This window comes from Impatiens glandulifera, chromosome 9 (assembly GCF_907164915.1).
Source record: "Impatiens glandulifera chromosome 9, dImpGla2.1, whole genome shotgun sequence".
NCBI lineage: Eukaryota > Viridiplantae > Streptophyta > Magnoliopsida > Ericales > Balsaminaceae > Impatiens > Impatiens glandulifera.
In genome coordinates this window covers 27273871-27298231 of record NC_061870.1, presented here as the reverse complement: position 1 = coordinate 27298231, position 24361 = coordinate 27273871, and the positions used below count along the sequence as shown (strand labels likewise).

General features: G+C 30.0%; 4 protein-coding genes across 4 annotated transcripts; 2 read left to right on the top strand and 2 right to left on the bottom strand.

The window, feature by feature from the left end:
- The first annotated feature begins 6469 nt into the window (after window positions 1–6469).
- LOC124915567 (NDR1/HIN1-like protein 6) lies at window positions 6470–7476 on the top strand. Its single transcript, XM_047456317.1, has one exon. It carries the CDS (start codon window positions 6622–6624, stop codon window positions 7357–7359), a length of 738 nt encoding a protein of 245 aa, XP_047312273.1. The 5' UTR covers window positions 6470–6621; the 3' UTR covers window positions 7360–7476.
- A 6205-nt stretch (window positions 7477–13681) lies between these two features.
- On the bottom strand, window positions 13682–15570 carry LOC124915640 (uncharacterized protein At1g65710-like). Its single transcript, XM_047456397.1, has 2 exons — window positions 14389–15570; window positions 13682–14278 (listed from the first exon to the last, which is right to left on the bottom strand). Exons 1-2 carry the CDS (start codon window positions 15478–15480, stop codon window positions 13847–13849), a joined length of 1524 nt encoding a protein of 507 aa, XP_047312353.1. The 5' UTR covers window positions 15481–15570; the 3' UTR covers window positions 13682–13846.
- Window positions 15571–16373: 803 nt separating this feature from the next.
- Window positions 16374–17000, bottom strand: LOC124913659 (microsomal glutathione S-transferase 3-like). Its single transcript, XM_047454071.1, has 3 exons — window positions 16885–17000; window positions 16541–16789; window positions 16374–16463 (listed from the first exon to the last, which is right to left on the bottom strand). The coding sequence occupies exons 1-3, from the start codon at window positions 16998–17000 to the stop codon at window positions 16388–16390; spliced, it is 441 nt and encodes a 146-aa protein (XP_047310027.1). The 3' UTR covers window positions 16374–16387.
- A 4444-nt stretch (window positions 17001–21444) lies between these two features.
- On the top strand, window positions 21445–21959 carry LOC124916117 (protein OXIDATIVE STRESS 3 LIKE 2-like). Its single transcript, XM_047456852.1, has 2 exons — window positions 21445–21671; window positions 21761–21959. Exons 1-2 carry the CDS (start codon window positions 21445–21447, stop codon window positions 21957–21959), a joined length of 426 nt encoding a protein of 141 aa, XP_047312808.1.
- The last annotated feature ends 2402 nt before the right edge of the window (window positions 21960–24361 follow it).

The window sequence follows — 24361 nt, the reverse complement described above, 5'->3', positions numbered from 1 at the left end:
TGAGAAAGAGGCCTTGTTCCGAACCGGGTTATGTGGAATTTGGATAATATTTTGGGCTTTGTTCCAAACCGGGATTATTTGAATTTTGGATATTTGGACAGGAAACCCAATTTGTACACATTTTAAAAGTATAGTAAAATTTATAATTTGAAACCCAAATTATAAATTCGAGAACCAAATAGCTATTTTAGCCTTTTCAAAATAAAAATAGTAGAATTAATTCTCAAACATACTACCTTAAATTGAGCTTTTGTGATCAATAACTTAAACAAGTTTGTTCAAGATAGGGTTCTTGTTTATCTTTTATAAATATATATATTTATATAATTATATTATATTTTTTTTATCTCTTGTAAATATACATAAACTTTAGTACACTTTAGACTTTCATTTTTTTTAAATGGTTTTATCGTTATATTTAAACCACTCATTTATATCACATTAAATTAAACATCTTTTATATACAGTAAAACCTCTATAAATTAATAGTCGATAAAATTAATAATTTGTCTAGTCTCAATTTGAGATCAGTAAAAAATTGGACATCAAACGATAAAATAATAAGATAATAACTTTTTATATATATATATATATAATATCATAACAAAACTATAAATTAAAAATTACTAAGAGATTCTAGTAAAAAATAAATCTATAGTCACTTGTTTTTTTGGGTTGAACTTCAAATATTTATTGAGTTTATATTTAAATTTCCTCATTGCACTTAAAAGTTGAGGTATTGTCTTCATGTATTGCAACAAAAGGTTGTGAAAAGTTGTTGCCGCTTGCAATTCTTTCCGAGTGATCATTTTCAAAACTATTGAATCATCCTCAGCTTCGTCATCGACCGAATTTTGAATGGTATATATGCACAGTTTCTTCTATGCTTTGAACCTCGTAGCATTCATTATTTTTACCAGGATAATCTAGCAAATTATTCATATACATTTTGTGACGATAATACGTACTCTTAATCAAGTTCTCAAACTCACGAATGTATCTAGTACTTGTTTTTGTAATTTAGTTTAGATCTCTAATTTAGAAGTTATACGTAAAATCTCTTTAAATAATAAATTATTAATTTATTAATATAATAATATCACGTTAAATTAATAATATAAGACACTTGCTGAATCCATTTTAATGGATATGCATATAATTGCACCATTTTCTAGTAAAAAAATATCTAGATGGACCAAACAGACTGGTATACATCAAAACATATCCACATGTTCTCCAAGTATGTAGTCATCTGTTTATTTAAAAAAACAAAAAATAATGCTATGGGATTATTTTGAGGTATTGAGAATTTAAAAAATTAAAGAATATTAATATTTTATGATAAAATAAAATTTAATAATTTAAAATAAAAAATATTTTAATATTTTTTTAATAAATTAAACAATGTGATAATAAAAGACAATGAAATTATATTTTTAGTTTGCTTATTGAAAATCAAACTAGGCCTATATCTTTAAAGAAAATCATATGCCACAATAAGACTAATTAACCACAATTTATTATCTTCTCAGTAACTAAATATGTATCCAATTATTATTATTATTATTAACTATCGATAGCAATTATATGTTTTTCTATATGAAAGACTTTAGGTCTTTGCATTTTTTTTTCATGGTCAAAGTCCGTTGGGCTAACGTTCCTTCGGAGCCTGGTAAGAGAACAAAATTTGTATATCTTCTTGTGTATTAGTTATTGTTTAACTAATACAATTAATAAAGAAAAGGTATCTAGTCGTTTTCACACATAATATTATTATTTAAAGAATTAATATTATCATAATATTAAAACTCAAAGTATATATATCTTATAGGCGTATTGCAAATATAAATTTGAAAAATATTGATAAAAAGAACTCGTGTTATTAAAGGTAACTGACCCATTCCATTTTCTTCTCAAAATGGGTCGCTCTCATGGTTCAAGTATACCTGCCTCATTTTCAAAAAGTCAAAAATGCTAACGGTTGATTATAAATTATAGATTAAGATTAAAATTAGTAGGAAAATAATATAACAATAATCATGAAAAAATGTTTAATTAGTTCAAGATATTTTTATTTTTATTTGTTTCCCCTTAAAAATATATATTGATATTTTATTATATTATCAATAATAATTAATTGTATAATAGAGGCAATGGATGAAGAAATTAGAAGATGTGTTTATGACATCATTGTAATTCTGTTTGGAAGCTTCCAAACGACTTTTACTTTTTCATTGTTTTCATATTCTATTAATATAATTATATTAAAAAATATACAACAATTTTTTATTGGTTATGAATCTTCTTATCATAATTTATTTATTTATTTATAAAATTAGATTAAAATAATATTATATATAAGTATAAAATTTTATACCTTACCCATATATTATTTAATTAAGGAAACAAGGTAGGTCACTGGACACAAAATGTCACGAATTGCGTGGGGTAGGTGTAAAAGTTCAGATTCAAAATATTTATCTATTGACTTTATTTTGTTTTAAAAAAAATATTTTATGTTTTAAGAGAAAAAAAGAGAGGTACATAATATAATAGGGTATAAATATATTAAATATAAGCTAATTCGACCCATGATAGTCTATAGATACAAAATTTGGTTTATTTTAAGACGTAACGTATTTTGTGATGTTTAAAATGGGCATAGTTAGTTATATTCCCCCTTTGAAATAAAAATTATATCTATAAATAAAACTACAAAAGTCATTTCTCCATTTGACAAATTTGATACTATTTTGTTTTTATTTATTTAACATTCAGACTTATGTAGGCAATGAGTTCGTTTGAAAAAAAAAATGTTATAAATTAGGCTTTGTTTGGAGTTTGAAATATCTACCATTGACCAATTCCAAACAAGGCCTAAATATGCAATGACGTTATCAATAAAAACAAGAATATAAATTCAATGCCGTTAAGGTTTTGTAGTTAAGAAAAACAAGGAGGAGTTTAAAATGTTAACTATTCTTTATTTTGTTTAGTTTGATCCACACAAAATTAAACAATACTATTCAACTTCTATTTCTAATAATTCTAATAGAGGATATCTTAAGAGTATTGATAAACCCAACGAAGGGTTAGCGAAAGCAAGGCCACGAATCCCACGTGGTCTTGCCAGCTAGGAGAGAGAAAAAGCAAAATAAAATAAAAAAATTAAATATTTCAGTTTCCCACTCTTTCTTCTTTTCATTTATCACTTTCGGCGAACCCCGATTTCTTCTCTGGCGATTTTTCTCTCCGGCATTCCCGACTTCTTCTACTTTCTTCATCTTCTTTCGATCGAAAATGGTAAGAGAACTCTTTCGTGTATGTTCACTTCATTGTCTGCCTTCGTGTTCACTTCATACTATCTTTTCAGGCTGGTGGTCCAGGTACATCTCCATACAAGACTCCAAGATCTCTCAGATCTCAAAGGACAAGGTAAATAACATTTTCTCTTTTAGAATCGTAGATCATTTTAATGATTTGAAGATCGTTTAGTTTTTTGCGGTTAGAATTATGGATTTTAATGATTTTAATGATTTTAACGATAGAAAACTATGATTATTGTGTATTTGCTGCATTATGGGTCCGGAAATGGATGGTTTAAAGACCCGAAAGTATGATTATATAATGTTTGGCTGTTATGGGTCCCGAAAATGTGATTTCGGGACCCGAAAGTATGATTATATAATGTTTGGCTGTTGTTATGGGTTTAGTTGCAGAACTAATTTCAATTAGGTTATAAGAAAAACCATTTCTGGTCCCGAAACCACTTATTTCGGGTCCCGAAATCACTCATTTCCGAAAAAAAAAAAAAAAAAATCTTTTTTTTTTTTTTTTCCGTTTCAGTTCCCGAAACCAGCTTTTCTGGTCTCGAAACTAGCATTTCTAGTCCCGAAATCAGCATTTTTTGTCCTGAAATCACCATTTTAGGGTGATTTCAAACTCCGAAATGGTTTCTATACGATCTTTTATGGCTATTTTATTTTTTTATAAACCAATAATCTTATTGTAATGTTAATTTGATTTGTAGGTCATGTATGAAGATCCAAATCTTCTTATTGATCAAGTTAATGAAGAAATGAGATTATTTGAGATCTCTCAAATTGTAGGTTGTATTTTAAATGTGATATAAATGACAGACTGTAACATTGTAAATAAATGTTTAATTATGTAAATTTCTAGTATAATAACATTATCTTCAATTATTTTTGATTTTCTAAGATTCATTATAATGTTTCAGATTAAAAAAAATTAAAAAAAGTGTCCCGAAATCACTCATTTCTGGTCCCGAAACCACTTATTTCGGGTCCCGAAACCACTTATTTCGGGTCCCGAAACCACTCATTTCCGAAAAAAAAAAAATTTTTTTTTTTTTCCGTTTCGGGTCCCGAAACCAGCATTTTTTGTCCCGAAACCAGCTTTTCTGGTCCCGAAACCAGCTTTTCTGGTCCCGAAACTAGCATTTTTAGTCAATAATCTTATTGTAATGTTAATTTAATTTGTAGGTCATGTATGAAGATCCAGATCTTTTAGAACTTTAATCTAAATCGATTCAGCAGCTAAACCATAAACGTTAAACATAAATATTGATATGACAATCATTTCGAACGGAAGATAAACGAAAGAAAGAAAAAAGACTTTATATTTCAATCGATCGGAAGATAGAAGTCGATGAAACGTTTCAGTAAGATCGACAGTGGGTTGGGTTTTGGGAAACAAAAACGAAAAATAAAGAGAGAGATTGTCGTGGGGATTTTGGTTTTGGGAAAAAATGAAACGTTTCATTAACGGAAGAAGTCTTACCATTTCGATCGATCAGAAGAGAAGTCGGTGAAAATGAAAGAAGAGAATTGCCGGTGGGTTTAGGAAAAATGAAACAAAAGAGAAAGAGAGAGAATGAAACAAAAAAGAGAGAAAGAATAAGATTTTGGTTTTGGGGGGAAATAGAAAAATATAAATAATAGGATTTTGGTTTTGGGGGGAAAATAGAAAATTTCAATTTTATTTTTATTTTTTTCTCTCTCCTAGCTGGCAAGGCCACGTAGGATTCGTGGCCTTGCTTTAGCTAACTTGTCGTTGAGAATATCATTTCTCATATCTTAATTGAGGTGATAATTGAGATCTTAACCCTTTTTTTATATTAAAAATAGTGCTATTTTAAAGGAAAAATTGATAAAATTTGTTAATAATTAAATTATTTTACATAACCTTAATATTTTTTTTAATTGGAATCTAATAAATATTTTTTCTATTGGTTAGTCAATTCATTATTTATTTTAAAAAATTCTAAATTAAAAAATTCTAAATTTAAGTGTTCTAAACAAAAAAAATTATAACAATTTATTTTTTAAAATGTAGAAACTAAAATGACTCTCACAATAATGTCATCTACATTTTAGTGAGAATTGAATTTATCAATCTTTGTTTTTTTATCCTTCTTAAACTATAGGGTGTAATAGAAATACGTGAAATTGTGTAATCAATAAAGAAATACATAGATTTAACGTGGTTCACAAAGTTAAAATTTGGTTACGTACCCTAAAAGTGATAATCTAATTAAGTTTATGATACGAGTTTATATAACATTCGGTCCTCTGAAATCCTAACAGATACAGAATTGAGACTGAAAACGATGTTTTCAAGACAAAGACTTCAGTTTTTTTTTTAAAATGCTCGACTAACCATTGAAATAAATATCAACGTGATCAACACTAACATATCTTGACAAAAATCTCCAAAATATTGTCACAATTTTTTTAGTTATATTACCATAATAAAATATTAAATTTGTTTTTGTATTAATTTTGTTTAACTAAATCATAATTATATAATAATAAAAAAAATAAAAAAATTCTTTTTGTTTAATATTCACTTTCAAGATAACTCACCATACTACCTTAGTAAGTTAAAAGTGATAAAAAAAATATTAATAAAGAAAATATATTAAGTATTCATTTAAAGATGATTTTATTTTTAGTTATTTTTATTAGTAGACTTTACTTGTTTTATTTAAATACAATTGTAATAAAATATTATTTTATTTTTGTAATCAATTTAATTATTTAATTTATTAATTAAAATATTATTTATTTATTTAAAAAATATATTTTATCATTATATATATTCATACCTACCATGTAAAAAGTATTTTTAGCACAAAAATATCCCTTTCTCAAAATCAACCTCAATAAATGCTTTTTAAATAATAAAAAAATTATTTTAATTACCTTTAATACGAACAACCTCTTACAATATTTAGATAAACCCAAAAATTAATTATAGCTAACAGCCTATATTAACTATTAAGTAATCCGCAAAGGGAAAATAACATTTTTATTTATCAAAACAAAATATAATATAATAGATTTGTAAAATCACACGCTTCCGTCTTGTTTGACTCATTAAATTCAATAAAAATTAAGTGGAGAAATGAGACAAGCTTCTTCTTCACCTTCCTTCCGTCATCAAAAGTGTTCTCTCTCTCTAGAAAAAAGAAAAACAAATACTTTTCTCCATCTCTCCCCTCCTTATTTAGATCAAAAAATGTTTCAACATCTCACAAAAACACAGTTTCATTAAAAAAAACACATCTTTCAAATTTGTAACAATCACATATACACCATGACCGATAACCAAAAGATTCATCCAGTCGTCCATGATCCAGAAGCACCACCAAACATTCCCTTAGTTCCCCGTGGATCATCCCGTTCCGACCAACCAGACGGCGGCGCCGTAATCATCCCAAAATACGCACCTCTACCGCCACCCCGTAAACGTCGTAGCTGCTGCTGCAAATGTCTCTGCTGGACCTTCTTCCTCATCTTCCTCATCCTAATCATCCTAGGAATCCTCACAGCCGTCTTCTTCCTAGTATTCCAACCCAAAATTCCCAATTACTCTGTCGACAGAATGCGGATTACCCAATTCAATCTCACCAATGACATGAACCTTGACGCTAGTTTCAATGTCAACATCACTGCTCATAATCCAAACAAGAAGATTGGAATCTATTACGAGAATGGGAGTCATATCAGCGTTTGGTATATAGGTACCCAGCTATGTAATGGGTCGTTGCCGAAATTCTATCAGGGTCATAGAAACACGACGGTTCTTAATTTGATCTTGACCGGACAGACACAGAATGCTACTGATCTGTTACAGTCACTTCAGACACAACAACAGACCGGTAGTATTCCTTTGAATTTAATAGCGGATGTGCCCGTTAGGCTAAAGGTTGGATCTTTGAAGCTGATGAAGTGGGAATTTAAAGCTAGGTGTGCCCTAGATGTTGATAGTTTGAGAGCTGATAATACTATTAGCATTAGGAGCAGCAAATGTAAGTATAGATTTACTCTTTAAATCTGTTTACTTATTATTTCTAGCTTGTTCTTGATCTGAGATTTATTTATTTTATTTACTTTTTCTGATTTTCTTCTACTATTTTGATGTATAAATTGAATAAGGGAGGATGGTATTAGATGGGTTCCTCATTTTAATTTTGTTTACATGAATAAATATATATGTCACATATTTTTTTTTGGACCAATTGAACCGAACCGAAAACCAATTGAATCAATGTCCCAACTATCAAATTCAAAAGTGTTCTAATTCAAACCAAAATCATCATAGATATATCTACAAACAACAAAAATTGCGTGCCTAAAAGGAACTCAAAGGATGGGGATAAATAAGTATATATTGACCAAAGAGGGGATATGGTGAGATGTCACTAACATTGGAGATTACTTTCGTGCTACCAATTGAGAATTTGTGAAATTAATTAAGCAATATTAATTTAGCTAATCCTAAAGTCTAAGTTCAAATCATTTTATGATCACCCATTATTCCATTGATAAGTCTTTTGTTTGGCATTATAGAATAAATGGTTGAAAACCACTTATCTTTCTTAGAAATCAACCCGGTAACAAATTAGTTTTCAAATCGTTTACGACTACGACGAACAACAGATTTATTTAAACTGAAATAGCACAAAATAATAACAACATAATATACGTGGTTCAATAAAATCGACCATAGTCCATGTGAGGGATAAGTTTCATTAAATTAAAAAAATGTCAATACTAGAAACTTACATATCATGCTCTCAAATGAAAGAAGTGCTATGAATGATTAAAATACTCCACAATTAAAAGTTCCACAATCTCTCTCTGGATCAATCAAAATATAAAGAAAGAACAACAAAAAAACCTACATCTGTTCATTCTCTCTCATCTTTATTGTAGTAAGAGAACAATATATATTAACCCGTTTTTATAACATAAAATTCTGACCCGTTTTTATAATAGAAAACCTTCACCGCAATGACAAGAAACACTCAACATAAATCATTCTAGGTTAATTTTTTTTATATAAGAATATATTGGTTATGAAAAAAATTATAATCTATATATGAAATAAAAGGATCAAAGAGTTCTAAAAGGAAGAAAAAATAGCAAAAGTGGATTGAAAATATACTGGGTTCATTTTCCTTCTTTTTTAAGTTTAATCCATAATATGACATCATTACTTTTAAAAATGATATGATTTCTAATTAGTTAAAGCTAACTCACATATCCTCGTGCAGAAATGATACAAAAGACATTATACTCATAAAAATTTCAAATAATAATAATAATAATGTAGCAAATCATGCAATGCACAATGTCTAAGTTTTGACTATTTATTTATTTAGACTTTGTTATTTCATATAGTCACATTTTGTAAATAATATAACTACCCTTAAAACAAGACTATATAATTAGTAGGGGATGTCAATAATACTCTTCTTATATTATGTTCAAAATTTGTGGATTGCAGCACCAAATTAATCTTGGTAAGACCATCTCCAACCGAAAAACCAATTTTTAAACTCATTTTGGTGTAAATGTCACATCAAAACAGTAATTCTCCTCCAACCAAAAAACTCATTCTCAAACCCAAAAGAATATTCTTATAATATTCTTTCTTACATCAACTTTTATAACTTTGTAATATCACCCATATCTTTTACAAACTTATAAATTACACCACAATATTATAATACCATCCAAATATTTTAAACTTAAATATAAATTAATTATAAAAAATTATTATATATATTAAAGTAATATTTTTTAATATTATTATAATTTTTTTAAATTATATTATATAAAAAATATTATATAAATTAAATTAATAATTATATAAATAAACTTAATATAAAACATAAGATAAAAATAAAATATAAATAAATAAAACATATAAACAAATTAAAATATAAATAAATTAAAATATAAATAAAATATATAAATTAATTATATAAATAAGTTTAATATATAAAATTGATGAAATAAAAGTTCAAGGGCTAAAATGTAAAAAAAAAATATATATGCGATCTGCTACAGGAGCAACGCATATATCCAGTATTTGGAGAGGGAGTATGAGATATCCCATTTTTTGTTTCCGTTTTGGAGTACTATTGGAGCTGCTGTCCCATTTTGGGTTTCATTTTTCAGCTCCATTGGAGATGCTCTAATAGGGGAAATTTGAGGAAATGACCCCAAAAAGGGGGCTAATTATGTTTGGTGCGGGCCACTAATTTTTATAGCGCTGGTGACCCCCAAACAATTTTCTGCCGAAAATACCCCCGTTGCGTCACGCACCCTCCGGTTGCGTGACGCACCTGAGGGCATTGTTAAAAGTCCACAATGCCCTTACTATATAATAAAAAAAATTACAGTTTTTCTCTTTCTTTTCATTTCTTTCTTTCTTCTTCTCTTTCTTCACTTCCTTTTCTCCTCCTTCTCTCTAAAAAGGACAACCACCGACGAAGGAATCCCAACGAAGACGGCGGAATCCCAACGAAGGAGATGTCTCTTTCTGCTACTGGTATGCTTACTTCTTCCTTTATTTCTTTTTTTGAACGCATTGTTTGTTAGGGTTTAGGGATTAGGGATTGATTAGGTAAATGTCACCGGCGGCGAAATCCAGGTGCGTCACGCAGGTGCGTGACGCACCTGCGTTACGCACCCCAAACCATTTATAGTTAGTATTTGCATTTCATTGTTACGGTGTCTCTCGATTGATAGTAGCAACCATCTGAATATGTTATTTCTTTTTTGTGTTAACAGTTCAAATATATTAGGTTGATGAAATGCCCTGTTGAAATACCCAATTTATTCTTTGAAGAAATGAGGGTAACTGACAACTGATTTTAGAGTGTTGAAGGCTTGAAGCATGTTAGTTTATTCTTGATTATGAAATCTTCCTCAAATTGGATCTATATAGCTATCTGGTATCAATCCAAGCTGTGTGGCCCATAAAAGCCAAATTTTGTAGTTTAGGATTGTAGTAGATTGATTAGCTTCTATTTTTAATTTGATGACATAGTTTGTCACATATTTCTCCATTGTCTGTTGAAAACTCAGGATAGAGAGATTGATGAGTTAAATGAGCAATTGGAAGAAGATGCAAAATGTGTTGAACACCTGCAAGTTCATCTGTTGGAGGAGAGAAATAAAATGTCTCATGTAGAAAGAGAGAACGTGAGATTGCAGAGCCAGATCGACATGTTAATCTGTTTGGTGCAGGAAAATGACGACGAAGAACCCTAGTTTCTAGATCTGATCCATCTCTTTTATGATCAACAAAGATCAGATGATATGTGTCTTTATACTGTCTTTTATAAATTGTTTTTTATTTGTAGAGAATTCATGATATTATCACATAGATGGGTAAGTAAATATGTAATTACATTGGTTTGTAAATCAGACATTACTCAATAATGGTCACCCTATGTTTGAGAACTTTATAAATATTTGAAATTTGATGATTTATACTGAATTTTCGAAGTTTTCGCGGACAGAACCATGAAAAAATCAAGTCGAGTTTGGTTCGAAATAGGTAAAATCGAGTCGGGTTAGAATCGTTAACCCTGCCAACTTAAATTGTCACCCTTAATATTTTTACAATTGAAACTATACATATTCATTGTACATTTAAAGGAAAGACTAAAGCAGAAACAATAGACCTATTATCTATACACAACTTATTAACGTCGATTTCAGAATCCTCTTAACAATCATTCATTTACTAGAACAAGATTTCCCAACAACAGATTTAAGGTTATCTAGTTTGGTTCATCTTGGAATCCTCTAGAATGTTGAACAAGTACTGTGGGAGAGAAACAATTTTCGGGAGATTAGCCAGCAGCTCACCAAGTGAATCTATTCTCGACATCTTCGGGAGATTGCATGACTGTCCATTACTGCATTATGATCAGAATTTGTCAATTGATGAAATGAAAGGACAACAAAATAATTACTATACAAACTATAATTAGTTGCACTCTACCTGATGAACTATGAGAAGGCTCATAATGTGGAAAACTTCAAAATAATCAAAAGTTCACCAACATTAGTTCAAGAGTCACTCAAACACTAAACCGAACCAACAACAACAATCAAAAGAAGAAAGTTAATTACCACTAAATCCAAAGTCCCAGGTCCATCATCTGGGTAATTACTCTTTAATGACATTATATCTGACCACTGAATTTCAATCTTATTCTTCAAACCATCATCAAGAACTTCCCATACAAGCTTATGCTTTGCAAAGTAACATTTCGCCACCAAATCCTCTTTATGTCTTGACTTATACTGCATCCAAACAAAACCAATTAATACCCACAACTTAAAGTAATAACTAAATCCAAAATGAGTAGTACAAAATAAAATATTGCAATCAAACCCTATATAACAATTCTATGTCCACAAAATTCAACTTAGATAACAGAGAGCAGAAAACAAGGAACCATAAAAGAAGAAAGTGTTTTATCTTTATTTATTATTTTGATCAAGTAGTAGTAATATTCCCTAATGCACGGTAAATAGATTGAAGTTGCAAAATGGTAGAAAATCATGCATGTGTTTTATAAATATTCAGACTTGATGAAAGAACAAAAGTGCACCTTGCTCAGGGCATTAATCACCATGATGATTTGCTGAATGTTAGCAATCTTTGCAGAAGATTCTTCAGAATCGTGAAGTTTGGCATTTTGCAGCAACACCTCCACCTAATTATTTTATATCAAGCAACATCATTTGACAGATATCAGAAAAAGAAAGGCACTAGATACAAGTGTGTAACATTAACTCGGGCCTATACAAAAGGACAATTAATATTTTATTAACCTGCTGGCTAAGGAGATTAAGCAATGCCGAAAGAAAATCAGCTTGTTTGTCCGGTGAAACATCTTCAACCCCAATTAACAAGCCAATAGCCTGTAAGCCATTATAGAAGTCATGTCAGGCCAACAAATATCTTGTCAATTATGTCTTCTTAAGCAATCAATTCGAGTAAAGGGGAAAAGTAAGTGCATACCTCAAAGAAAACTCCAGTTTACTGCGGCTCAATTCTTCCTACGACAGCCCAGATCGAAGGGAAACTAAAAAAGATACCTTACTTGTTTGAGGATTACAATCTGATTGTAATGTACTGGAATGAGATTGGAAAAGGAGCAAGGAATCGGATCAAACGAATAAGATTGAAGAGGGATTTTTGTAGTTGCAATTGAAGTAGAAGAAAAACTAGGTTTTAAAACGTTTAAGAAGGGTACTTAGATTACTTAGGGATTGATTTTGTAGATGTGTGAAAAATAGCTGACTGCGGCTTTCTTTCTATGGTCCGTTCGTTGCTGCGCAGACAGGTTGCTACGTGACGCATCCTGCGTGACGCATCCGGCGTGACGCATCCTGCGTGACGCATCCAACCAACCTACATTCAACGAATCTGGACGAATCGATGACGTTTATAAACAAAATCTTCACAAATCAACACAAACAATCATATGTAAACGAAATCAACACAAAATATAAACGAATACAACAAATATAGTGAAAATTTTATCTTTTGGCCGTCGTCGTTCGCCGTTGGAGCCGCAGTTTGCCGTTGGAAGTAGTTCTTCGCCGCTCTACGCCATTGAATATAGTGGAATGATCCACGGTGCCTCTTCGATCTGTTCATCGACGATGAATACGCCATTTCCAAGTGAAAGTCTTCTCCGCCATTAGGGTTCGCGGCGGAAAAGACCTAGATGAGAGAGAAATTGATCAAAAATGAAAAAAAAAAAATGATTTTATAGGGTTTCGGATGCGTCACGCAACTGGAGGATGCGTGACGCATGGGTATAATAGTCATTAAAAAAAAAAGGGTCAAGAGCGCTATTTAAATTATGCACGCGCACCATACGCATTTAGGCCTGTTAGCAGGGTCATTTGCTCAAATTTCCCCTCTAATAGACAAGCCAAACAAATTTTCAGGAGCAACCCATTTAATAAAACATATAAGTTATTTAAAAATTTATGGTTTTTTAAACCCAAACAAATTTTCAGGAGCAACCCATTTAATAAAACATATAAGTTATTTAAAAATTTATGGTTTTTTAAACACAAAATGTTATCTTAGATTTTCAATATATAAATTTAAAATTTTTATTTGGCTATAAGTTTAAATCTCACAAAAAAATATTTTTTTAATCAATTTTTTAAATTAAACTTATCAAAAACAAAAAACAAAAAAATCTATTTTTTTTACTACCGGGACTCCCTAAACTCGAGCGACTCACTCTAGTGGTAGATAAACACAAACTGATTGTTGAGACCATGTTGTCATGGTTTTGTATTAAACTTGGTTGATTTGATTTTGTAACAACTTTTTGAATGAAATGAATTATTTCACACACAAAAAAATGCATAAAAACATCACTCAAAAAGTGGACACGAGACGAGGCATAAAATGTTACTCAAACATAAATGAGTTATTGACTAGAGTGAAGATTGTTGTTGTAAACAATGAATTAAGACAACATTCAACTTGAAGCAGCAATTGAATGAACATTTCTTTTTCTCCCAATTCCTGTCGTCTGTTTATTATTCTCAAATCCCTTCTTTTCAATCGTCATTCTTCTTCCTCTTCTTCGGATATCAATGGGATCATCTTTTACAGAAGAAGTACTCCAACTATCGGTTGAATCAGTCGAAACCCAGTTATGTCCACCACTCACCACACTATTGCTCCCGGAAGACTCTTCTAGATCTTCCTCCCTGCCCTTTCTCCTAACCGTTACATATTGGTGACTGCTCTGCTCCAACAGATCATCTTCTACAAAAGACTCCTTCTTCTTCTTCTTAAGGTCGTCCACAGGCTTCTTTTGGTGGAATTTTTGAATGTCTTCAAGTAATAATGCAGTGTATGAAGTTGGATTGTTATCTGTGATTTTGCCATTGTTGACCATTGCTTTCTGTGTATCATCATCAATCATCATCATCATCATCCATCAGTTTTCTTATTCTAATTTCTAACCATTCTAATAACAAAATCCCAAAGGTGAGAAAACATTCAATTACATACCTGGTAGCCAGTGCCAGTGGTTATGTTCTGATCAATCTCTCCCAAAGGGTTTCTTCTAAAAGGAGATTGTTCGGCCTTCCTTGAATTGCTTCGGCTAAGTGACAATGACGGCTGCTGTTGTTGTTGGCCGGATTGTGGGTTAGGGTTTTCAGCGGCTGCTCTGACATTGGCCCTTGCCGGGGACTGAGAACGAGGTGAAGCAGCACTTCGCGACCCGACAGGCTTTTCATTGACTTGAATCCGCTTAATTGCAGTTGTAGCTTCGGAAAGATTGTTTCTTTTGTCCAGAACAAGAGAATTTACGGTAGCCGGAACCGAGATAATCTTCCCCGGTTTGTTTACAGCATTGTTGTTTGTGATGTTACCTAATATTGCTCCTCCGCCGGTGTTTGGAGATTCAGATCTCCGACCGGTCGGTGAGCGGCTCACCCGTCTACTGCTCCCGGATCTCTGTTGCTGGTCTCTCTCTCTGCTTGGTGTACGCCGTCTACCGGAGGACTGTCGTTGACGGTGGCGACGAATTCTCTCAACCGTGGTCTGATCATCATCGCCGTCTTCCACGTCAATGTCAACGTCTCTCTGAAAGCTGTTACCTTTGGTATTGTTTGAACCATCTTGATCGAAATCAAAGCTCCTCTTTGACCCAGAATATTTCCTGGCGTGTCCGCTCGCCTGATTGTCGGAAGAACCGGAACACGCTGCTTTCCCGTTGGAAGAGCTGCGGCTGAGACGACCACATTGTATCAGAATCGCGTCAATTTCTTCTTTCGTGCAACTGGAGGTCCTCAAGACCCCTAATCCCAATGCAATGTTGCTCCCTGGGGCATCGATTGGATCAGATTTTGTGGGATTGTTGTCGGATGACAGAGCAATAGGGTTTTGTTCTGTTCTTCCCTTGTCATCCTCTGAGAATCGATCAAGATCGTGACTTTTACTGGGTTTGGTGATTAAGAACTCCTTTTTCAGGGTTTCTTGATCTTCCACTCTCGTCTTTTTTTCAGTAACTAGGGTTTTGAGTTCATTTTGAGGTGGTTTGGTTTGGCTTGGAGAAGTGTTGTCGCCTCTGGTTTTCTTGCTAAAACAACTCCCCATTGTTATGTTGCAAAAGAGGAGGGACAGACAGAAAGACCGAAAGACAGAGTAAAGAGGTTTTTGAGAAATGGATTTTGTTTAGATTAATGGTAACTGGTAAAGATAAGATATATAGTAGAATTAGAAAGTTAATGGCCTAAAAATACCATCAACTTTTGAAAATAGTAACGTTTGAGAAAGAGCAATTCAAATTTGATATTTGAGCGGGCAACCTGACAATATAGCCGTTATTGGCATTTTGAAAAAAAAAAAAGTTGGTGTCAGAATCTATCTATATTTATGGATGAATTGTGTTTTATTAATTACTTATTTTGTTTAGTCATTCATAAAAATCCTTAACACCATTCAAAATTCAAATCAGCAACATTTCAATAAGTAAATAAAAAATCAAAAATCAAAGAAACCCAATTTGTGGGTCAAATTCATATTCCATTAATAAAAAAAAATTAACAATGTCCTCAGAAAATGCAAAAAAATCTCATTATACATCACATGGTCATGTTAGACTCAATTGTTTTTGCCCAAAATAATACTAATTTATATTTAGTTATATTATTATTTTTTTTGGTTAAACTTAAATGACTATTATATATATCAAAATTCATACTTAAAAAAAATATTTTGCACCTAGCTAATTATGTAGTTAAATTAACATAAGTAAGGATAGCTCAACTATTAATCGTCTTGTTTAAGAAATCTTTGAATCGTTTAATTGATTTGGGTCGAATAAAAAAAACTAAACATGAACATTCAAACATAAACATCAAACTATTTGACTGAACTCAATTCATAATTAAAAACATAGATTAGTAATATACTTAAGTAAATAAAATCCAATTATTCAACTGGTGTTATTAAATATTCAATGACAATTAAACCAAATTTATCAATCCACGGTGCAGAGTTTTCACGCAAGAATAAATCTTATCCCGCAAGAAATCGAACATACCATCAGCCCCATCAGTGCCAAGAATCCAAATTTCCTGCATCCAGATATAAGATCTCAATTGAATTATGTATTAATTAATTAATGATCAATAATGGATGAACTAGAACTAACCCAATTGAGAGACGTTTTTGGGGATCGCCTGTGGAGTAGCCAATGAAGAAGAAATAGCGCGTAATCGTGTAGATAAAGCCAAGAGAGGCGGCGACAAATGGGTGGCGAATTCCTGCAAGTGTGGTGAGGATGAAGAACATTGGCATCATTTCTAGCGAACTTTGATGACCTCTTTGGACACAATTGAAGAGTTTGGCATCTTTGTTTTCTGCCTCGGATGCGTACAATGTCGGATAGAACACTTTATACCTATACCATCATAGAACATCAACAACCACAATCAATCAAACCGTTAAACTTTTTCAATAATTAGGGGTTCGGAAAGATGCAATGATTAATACTACTTTTGGCGGGCTTTGCCGACTTGTCGAGCCATCCAGAAATTGAGGAAACAATAATGAACGATGGCGAGCACCACATATCCAAATTCCTTAGGTAAAGTCAATTCGGCTTCAACCATCTTCTCGGGTTAGTAGTTAATGATTTGATGATGCTAACTTAATTTGTTGATGAATCTTAAATACTTGTAATAAAGCATTGTTCTATGCACAAGAATAATAATGATTGTCATTTTGACGTTACTATCTTTGTATCAAATATATGAAGAATTAAACAGTCTATTTTCAATAGGCTGAATATTTAATTGTAATGTTTAAAATCAAAATAAAACAATTACCATAGGATTACAACGTTAATTGCAATAAAGAGTACCTCGAGTTTGTCATCCAAGACAGAATCTCTTTTGCATTTGTCATTTTGTTAGTCAAGAATTCACAATATTTTAAATTTAATAGTTTTTTTTATAATAATTTGTTATTCATCTAGGCGGTTTAATCCCATTTTAATCAAGGGTAAGTATTCGATTTAGTCCTCTTTGTATACCAAAATTCAAAACTAAACCGTTAATGTCGATTTAAAAAAAATATCAAACAGTTTATTTAAGATTTTAGTCAACTCATATAAGCCAGTTTTGGATTAAGTTGGTACAGAGAAAATAAAAGAACAGTAATAGTAATAATAATAAAACAGTATATATTAGTTTATTTCATTTTACATAAAAAAAAATCATTTTACTATTATTTTTTTTTCAAACATGTAATTTAAATAGTTGAAAAATAATTACTCCAAATAAATTAAGTATATTTTAAAATTTTAATCATAAATGATTCATATGGTTCAAACTTATGTCTATATATATATATAATGCTTAATTTTTAAAGTGTTCGGATTGCCAGGTCGAGAGCTGTGGTTAATTTGGATATATGTGAGAGTAAATGGATACTTGGGTCGGATTGTGGATTGACCTGCCCATAAAATTAAAATGGCTAAAAATAAAATTAAAAATACTATAGGTGTGGTTCGATCTTGCAACCTAACAAAACAAGTACAACCTTTTAACAAACTAGACTAATAACACTTTATCTTTTTAATTCAACCCAAAATTTGATAAACGCGTGACATTTTAACAATATAAGTTCAACTTTTTAACTAGTTAATATATATATATATAAATAATGATACTTAATTTTTAAAGTGTCCGGATTACCGGGTCGAGAGCTATGGTTAATTTGGATATATGTGAAAGTAAATAGATACTTGGGTCGGATTGTGGGTTGACCCGCCCATAAAATTTTTACCATAATATTTTTTTCACGATTTTTTATATTATTACTCGTAAAAATGCACGGGATACATGCTAATTATACTAATATTGAATTTAAAATTTTAATCATCATCGTCCAACCATACGTTTTTCATTCTTTAAATTTAATCAAGATTTGGATTTGGAATTAAATTGACAATTTTTATTTATCATATATATATATATATATATATATATATATATATATATATATATATATATAATAAATCACGACATTAGAAAATAAAAATAAAAAGTCAAAAAAATAAAAAATTAGACACTAAACCGATTTTCAAGCTCGTAAATTCTCAAAGAAATTATTAACGCTCCAATCGACTCCATTAACTTTTAAAAACGAATATCAGAAAGCGTTATAATAATATCATTATGAATGATACGAATCAAATGATACGATCTTTGAAAATTCAACAATTTTCTTTCAACCAAATAGTCCACCGGTAAATAATCGAGATGGTAACCAAATATGTAGACATTTTATAATAGCCGTATCAATCCAAACTTCTCAGCAACTACTGAAAAACTCGAACATCACCTAGTGAATTTTAGCCATAATATATAGAAAATTCGAAATACTAGTCACACATTGATAATAGAAAAATAAGTGAGTTGTTAATTCCACATTTTTATGACATATACGATTTACCATAATGGAACATTTTTCATGCACATATTATAAATTAATATTTCACCGTGAATAGTCTTTCATTCAAATAACAAGATATTTGATTAAATATTTGACTCTCAAAACTTCTCTCAACAAAAATCTTATAAAATCATGTTAGCGAGTAAGTATAACAATGTCCCACATTGAAACTATCAATATTTTACCAACGCAAAACGTCTTATTTAAACGAGAATACTTATTTGTGTCTTAGATAGTCGGCCCCGATTTTTAGGTTGCCCCAGCTCTAGTAGAAAAAAAATCTATATATTTTTGTTTCCCTAAGTCTAGTTTAAAATTTTGATAATAAAAAATTTTGCTTTTAAGTGAGATTTGGAACCATAACTATATAAAAATATAAGTTTTCATCCTTAACCCCTAAGGTAAACCATTTTATGTTTAAAATTACAATAAATTTAACTAAATACTTTAATAAATTTAACAAGTGGGTTGCCCTAACCGAGTCCTTGTCGGGCTTACCCTAAGGTCGGCCATGGGCCTACCATAATTAAAACTCTATTATAAAATGAATTTTCCTTAATCTTTAATTTTTTTTCTATATCTAATTCGACTAGTGAGTCATTAGACTGTTGATCAAGCATGTTCTTAACTTTAACATTTTTACATATAGAATGAAACGGAAGCAATCTCATGATAGGTTACAATTAGACTTTTGACACTACATTAAGTATCGTTCTAAAAACTTATCGAAGATCCATCCCTATGACGAATCTAGATTGCTTGCGAAAACTCTTCTACATAAAATGTATTTCTCTCAAAATGCTACAAATCAACGAATGATTATAGATTTTGGTGAACCAACCAAACCAATTTTGATATATACTTAAATTTCATCATCGATATCTAAAGATTATCCGATTCCAATACCAATAGTATATCATTTCGATAGAAAAACCTTATTAAAGTAAACAAGATCTTGGATATCGTGTCCTTAATCCTTATTAACCTTATTAAAAAAAAAATGAACAGAGACAAAGGAGTCACCACATTTATATTTTGACATTTATTTATTTTCCGGAAGTACTATAGTTATAGACTTATAGTTAGTTATTTATTTTATCCAAAATTCAACATCACTTTCTTAGTTTAATTATTATTATTTTTAATTGTCTATATATGTAAAAAAAAATTAAGCACAACAAAAACATTATTAAATAAAAAATATATAAAACATGAAAATAAATTAAATGATATGAATAAAAGGAGAATGAAATAATATTTTTTAAACCTAACTAGACTTGGGATAATACAGCATTGTTGATTATTGATGATTGGTGACCAGTGAAGGATAATCCAAATTGGTTGCCTAATTAACTGATATGTATGTGGATCAATAAATAAATTTGGTTGTACGGTAGTACTTTTGCTTGCCTACCTACGTATATAATTTATAGCTTGCCTGCTTTTCATCCTCATCTCATTAGCTCACTTTTAAAATAAACATCTAAATCATCGTGAAGACTCAATAAATTAAACATTTTATAGACAAAAATCAATTATATTATATTTTAGTTAAAGATTTTGATTGATTGATTTAATAAGTTTAGTTTAATCAACTATATTATTTAGGGTAGGATAACAATGAGATGATTTGGTTCGAAAAATTGTATTATTATCCCTGCCCGAATCTACCGGTCCCACCTCGTTCTTGCTAGAGATTTTAAATATAAATTATTTCCGCCCTGACGTGGGATTGAATTTATCTGGTGCATCGAAATCGAAAAATAATTTAAATTTAAAATATAAATTATAAATTATGAAAATATGAATGATTTTAAAATCTATTTTTACAACAACAACAGAAAAAAAAATTAAAAAAAAATTAATTAATTGTATATTTTCAGTTCGGAGAAAGACATGTAAATACCATCCAACTATGAACCCTGTCACCCTGGTAAGCATATTTCAGATTTTTTCTGATCTGTTTTCAATCTGTTACTGTGGAACGGTTTATCCTTAATTATTTGTGTTATTTTAGCTGTCATGTGATTATTTTCAAACACAGATGATATAAATTAAACATGTTATTAACCCCTTTTTTATTATTATTATTATGAGTGAAACCTACATAGTAAAGGGCTTGTTCAATATCACATGGGTTATTTGAAGGTTTTTTCTTATAATTTTGTTTAAATTGAAAAATTATATTATTTGGATTTTTATTTTGTTAAATTATTATAATATTATTTATATTAAAATTTTAAAATTTATAAAAATAAAATAATTATATTTTAGTTTATAAAATGAGTAATTATGATTAAAATTAGAGTGACATGATAAAAAATAAAATTGATAAAAAAAAAAAACACTTCAAATAGTTCCAAGGGGAAATCTGAGTGGGGCCTGAAGAATGGACAAGATTGCCTAATAAAAGTGACAAAATATAATGCGGATAAATTCGAATCTAGAAATTACAAGTACCCATAATTATAAGAATTATAATAATTTAATAATACTTACCCTTATCTCCTTTTATCTCTCTATTCCCAATCCCATTTACATATACTATATGTAACACCCCCGACCTTATGTTCATTTCATATATACTAGACCAAAAATATGAGTAATTCTTCTCCTCCCGATTTCAAGAAACAGAGTGGCGGTGCCGGTGATTATGACTCTGATTTCTCAATCTCCGGCGTTGAATCATCATCATCATCTTCATCTTCTTCTGATGATGATAATAAGAGTGAAACAATCTCTTCTCCTACTACTGATCATCAGCCTCCGGTGGAAGGACCCTTGAAGAACATGTCCAGCCTTCTTCTCCGGCAACTCCCTATCAAGTAATTAATTTTAAGTTAATTTATTTTGTTGGGTTTCTCTTTTTGAATTAAAAAGTTAATTAATTTGTTGTTGATGATGGTATATATAGACGAGGGTTGTCAATGCATTACGATGGGAAATCACAATCATTCACTTCTCTTTCTAATGTTAAGTGCTTGGAGGATCTACCCAAGCCGGAAAACCCATATAAGAAGAAGAAGAAGTTTAAATCTTGCGGGAGCTATGGCGGAGGATTACTCATGATATCTTCCAACAAGACAATATCACCACCGCCGACATTTTTCTAGAACAAAAACTTCTCATAGTAATTAATATACAGAGAGGAGTTTCAGCCCATGGTTTTTGCTAGCTAGCTAGAGATCCATCAGTTTCATCATGAACAACATATATATATGGTTGTATATATATATATTATATAGATATCATATATAGATATGTTTTAAGTTGTAAACCTAGTTATGAGATATGTTTGGTTTTGAGTAATTCCTCCTGCTTAATCTTCTTCTTCTTCTTAATTTGGGTATATTTTGATTAATTTGATGATTCATGATGAATTTGAGCAAACTGATCAGTCATTAATTAGACTAAATTAGTTATAAGTATTTTAAAACCTAATAATTTGTGGCAATCAATCATGTGGGTGGTGATTTTATGTAAAAGAATGTCATCACCGACTAGCTAGGAATAAAAAACTAGAGATAAAAACATGAACAAAAATACAATAATAGCCATCATGATTTATATATTTTACTTCATTATTTTAATTATAATATAATTTATATATATATCATATCAATGCAAGATGATAAAGAAAAATGTTGATTGTTTATTATTATTTTTTTGACAAGATGGAATACAAAAATGTAAAGCAAAACCTAAGAAACATATTATTATTATTATTATTTTTTGACAAAGAGTTAATTCTTATTAATTAAATTATAAATAATATAAAATAATATTTAAAATAGTTAAATTATAATTTAGATGTTAAATAATATGATAAATTTGTAAAAATTAAATTCTAATTAAGATCTAACCATTTTAAAATTGATTGATAAAAACTCCAAATAAGAAACTCTTTGTTTGAATTCCAAAAGGATGAGTAGTAAGCCCGTTTGAATTAATTATTTAGTGTCGAAATAATCTCTATAAAGTATATTAAGCAACAATGAAATTTGGTTTTTCCCGTGGGTTGTAAAATAATGCCGGAAAAAGTTTGTTAAATGATAACTCACCAATTTAGAGTCAGCCCCGAGTTTTGGACTGCCCCAACTCCGATAGAAAAAAAAAGTAAATATATTTTTATTGCTCTAGATCTAGTTTAAAAAATTGATAAAATAAAATATATATATTTTTTTTGTGAGATTTGAATCAATAACCAAATAAAACTTGTAAATTTTTATCTTGAACCACCAAGCTAAAATATTTTATGTTCAAATTTACAATAAATTTAACTAAATAGCTTTTTATTTTTAACAAATGGACTGTCTTAGCACGAGGGTTTGACGAGCTTACCCAGGGTCGGCCCCACTTACATCTACATATATAGTTAAAATAATAAAAAACGCGTATAAATAAAAAAATATATATAAGAGACTCTGTAAAAAAAATATTAGTTTCAATAGAAATTTTTTTTAAAAAAAAAAACATAAATCCACAAAGCCAATAACAAATAATCCAATCCGAGTAAACAAGATAAGATATGAGCCAAACAAAATACACTCCAACTCAAGTAATTACAATAACAATAATTATCTCCTAATAATTTTTTTAAAAAAAAACACTAAGCTTTAATTGAAAATGGACATTTGTTTTTAAAGTTAAAACTTCTGATGGGTTACCCTGGGCCCTGGGCCCAATCATAAACCCAACTACTTTGAGTCTGTCTCTCAAATTTAAAATATATGGCCCATTGGGTACCCTTATTTTTACCCGAGAGTTTAACCGGAACTTGTTAGTTAGTTGATTTAAAAAAAAAAAATTATAACTCATTATAATATTAAATATTTACGGTTTAATTGTTATATTAAAGTGAAAAGAAAAATATGTGATGGTAACTTCTTAAATTGAAAAAAAAAATGGACTTAGAAAATAGAATATGTTAATTATTGTGAAATTGGGCTACAACACATTAATATGTATTAAAAAACCAAAGGCCATTAACAAATTAAAACTTACTGGAGCCTTAGATTGAGCCCATCACCTCTATACATATATTTATGATATATAGATTGGGCTACCATTCAAAAAGAATATTGGATCAAATATTACAATTCAATTTTAATTTATTTGTGTTGGACTTATTCCGGACTATAGCCCACCATAAATTTCACGTTGTCTGAGTGTTAAGAATCAAGAAAGTGTAATTAAGTGAATAATGATTAAAGTGGCTGTTTTTTAAGCCGACAAAAATAAATAATGGTTCAATGCATATTATGAACTATTCTTAATTGTAGATTCACTTGTATAGTCAAAATTGACCAATTATATATGTTATATATTAATTAATATTTTTCTCTAAATTATATTTATATTTTTAAAATATATTATGATTTTTTTTAAATAGTAGATATTATAATTATATATTTTAATTTTGTTAAAATTTATAATTAGTATAATTTTTTAATTTATTGAGCCAAAAAAAAATGGTTGGGCCTCGAGTCTCAGGCCGTCCCTGAATGGACTAAAC

Coding starts and splice junctions, on each gene's coding strand:
- LOC124915567 (XM_047456317.1), top strand. CDS start 6,622: ATGACCGATAACCAAAAGATTCATCCAGTCGTCCATGATCCAGAAGCA.
- LOC124915640 (XM_047456397.1), bottom strand. CDS start 15,480: ATGGGGAGTTGTTTTAGCAAGAAAACCAGAGGCGACAACACTTCTCCA. Junction 14,279..14,388: donor CCACTGGCACTGGCTACCAG/GTATGTAATTGA, acceptor GATGATACACAG/AAAGCAATGGTCAACAATGG.
- LOC124913659 (XM_047454071.1), bottom strand. CDS start 17,000: ATGGTTGAAGCCGAATTGACTTTACCTAAGGAATTTGGATATGTGGTG. Junction 16,790..16,884: donor GTCGGCAAAGCCCGCCAAAA/GTAGTATTAATC, acceptor ATGATGGTATAG/GTATAAAGTGTTCTATCCGA. Junction 16,464..16,540: donor CAAAAACGTCTCTCAATTGG/GTTAGTTCTAGT, acceptor ATCTGGATGCAG/GAAATTTGGATTCTTGGCAC.
- LOC124916117 (XM_047456852.1), top strand. CDS start 21,445: ATGAGTAATTCTTCTCCTCCCGATTTCAAGAAACAGAGTGGCGGTGCC. Junction 21,672..21,760: donor CTCCGGCAACTCCCTATCAA/GTAATTAATTTT, acceptor TGGTATATATAG/ACGAGGGTTGTCAATGCATT.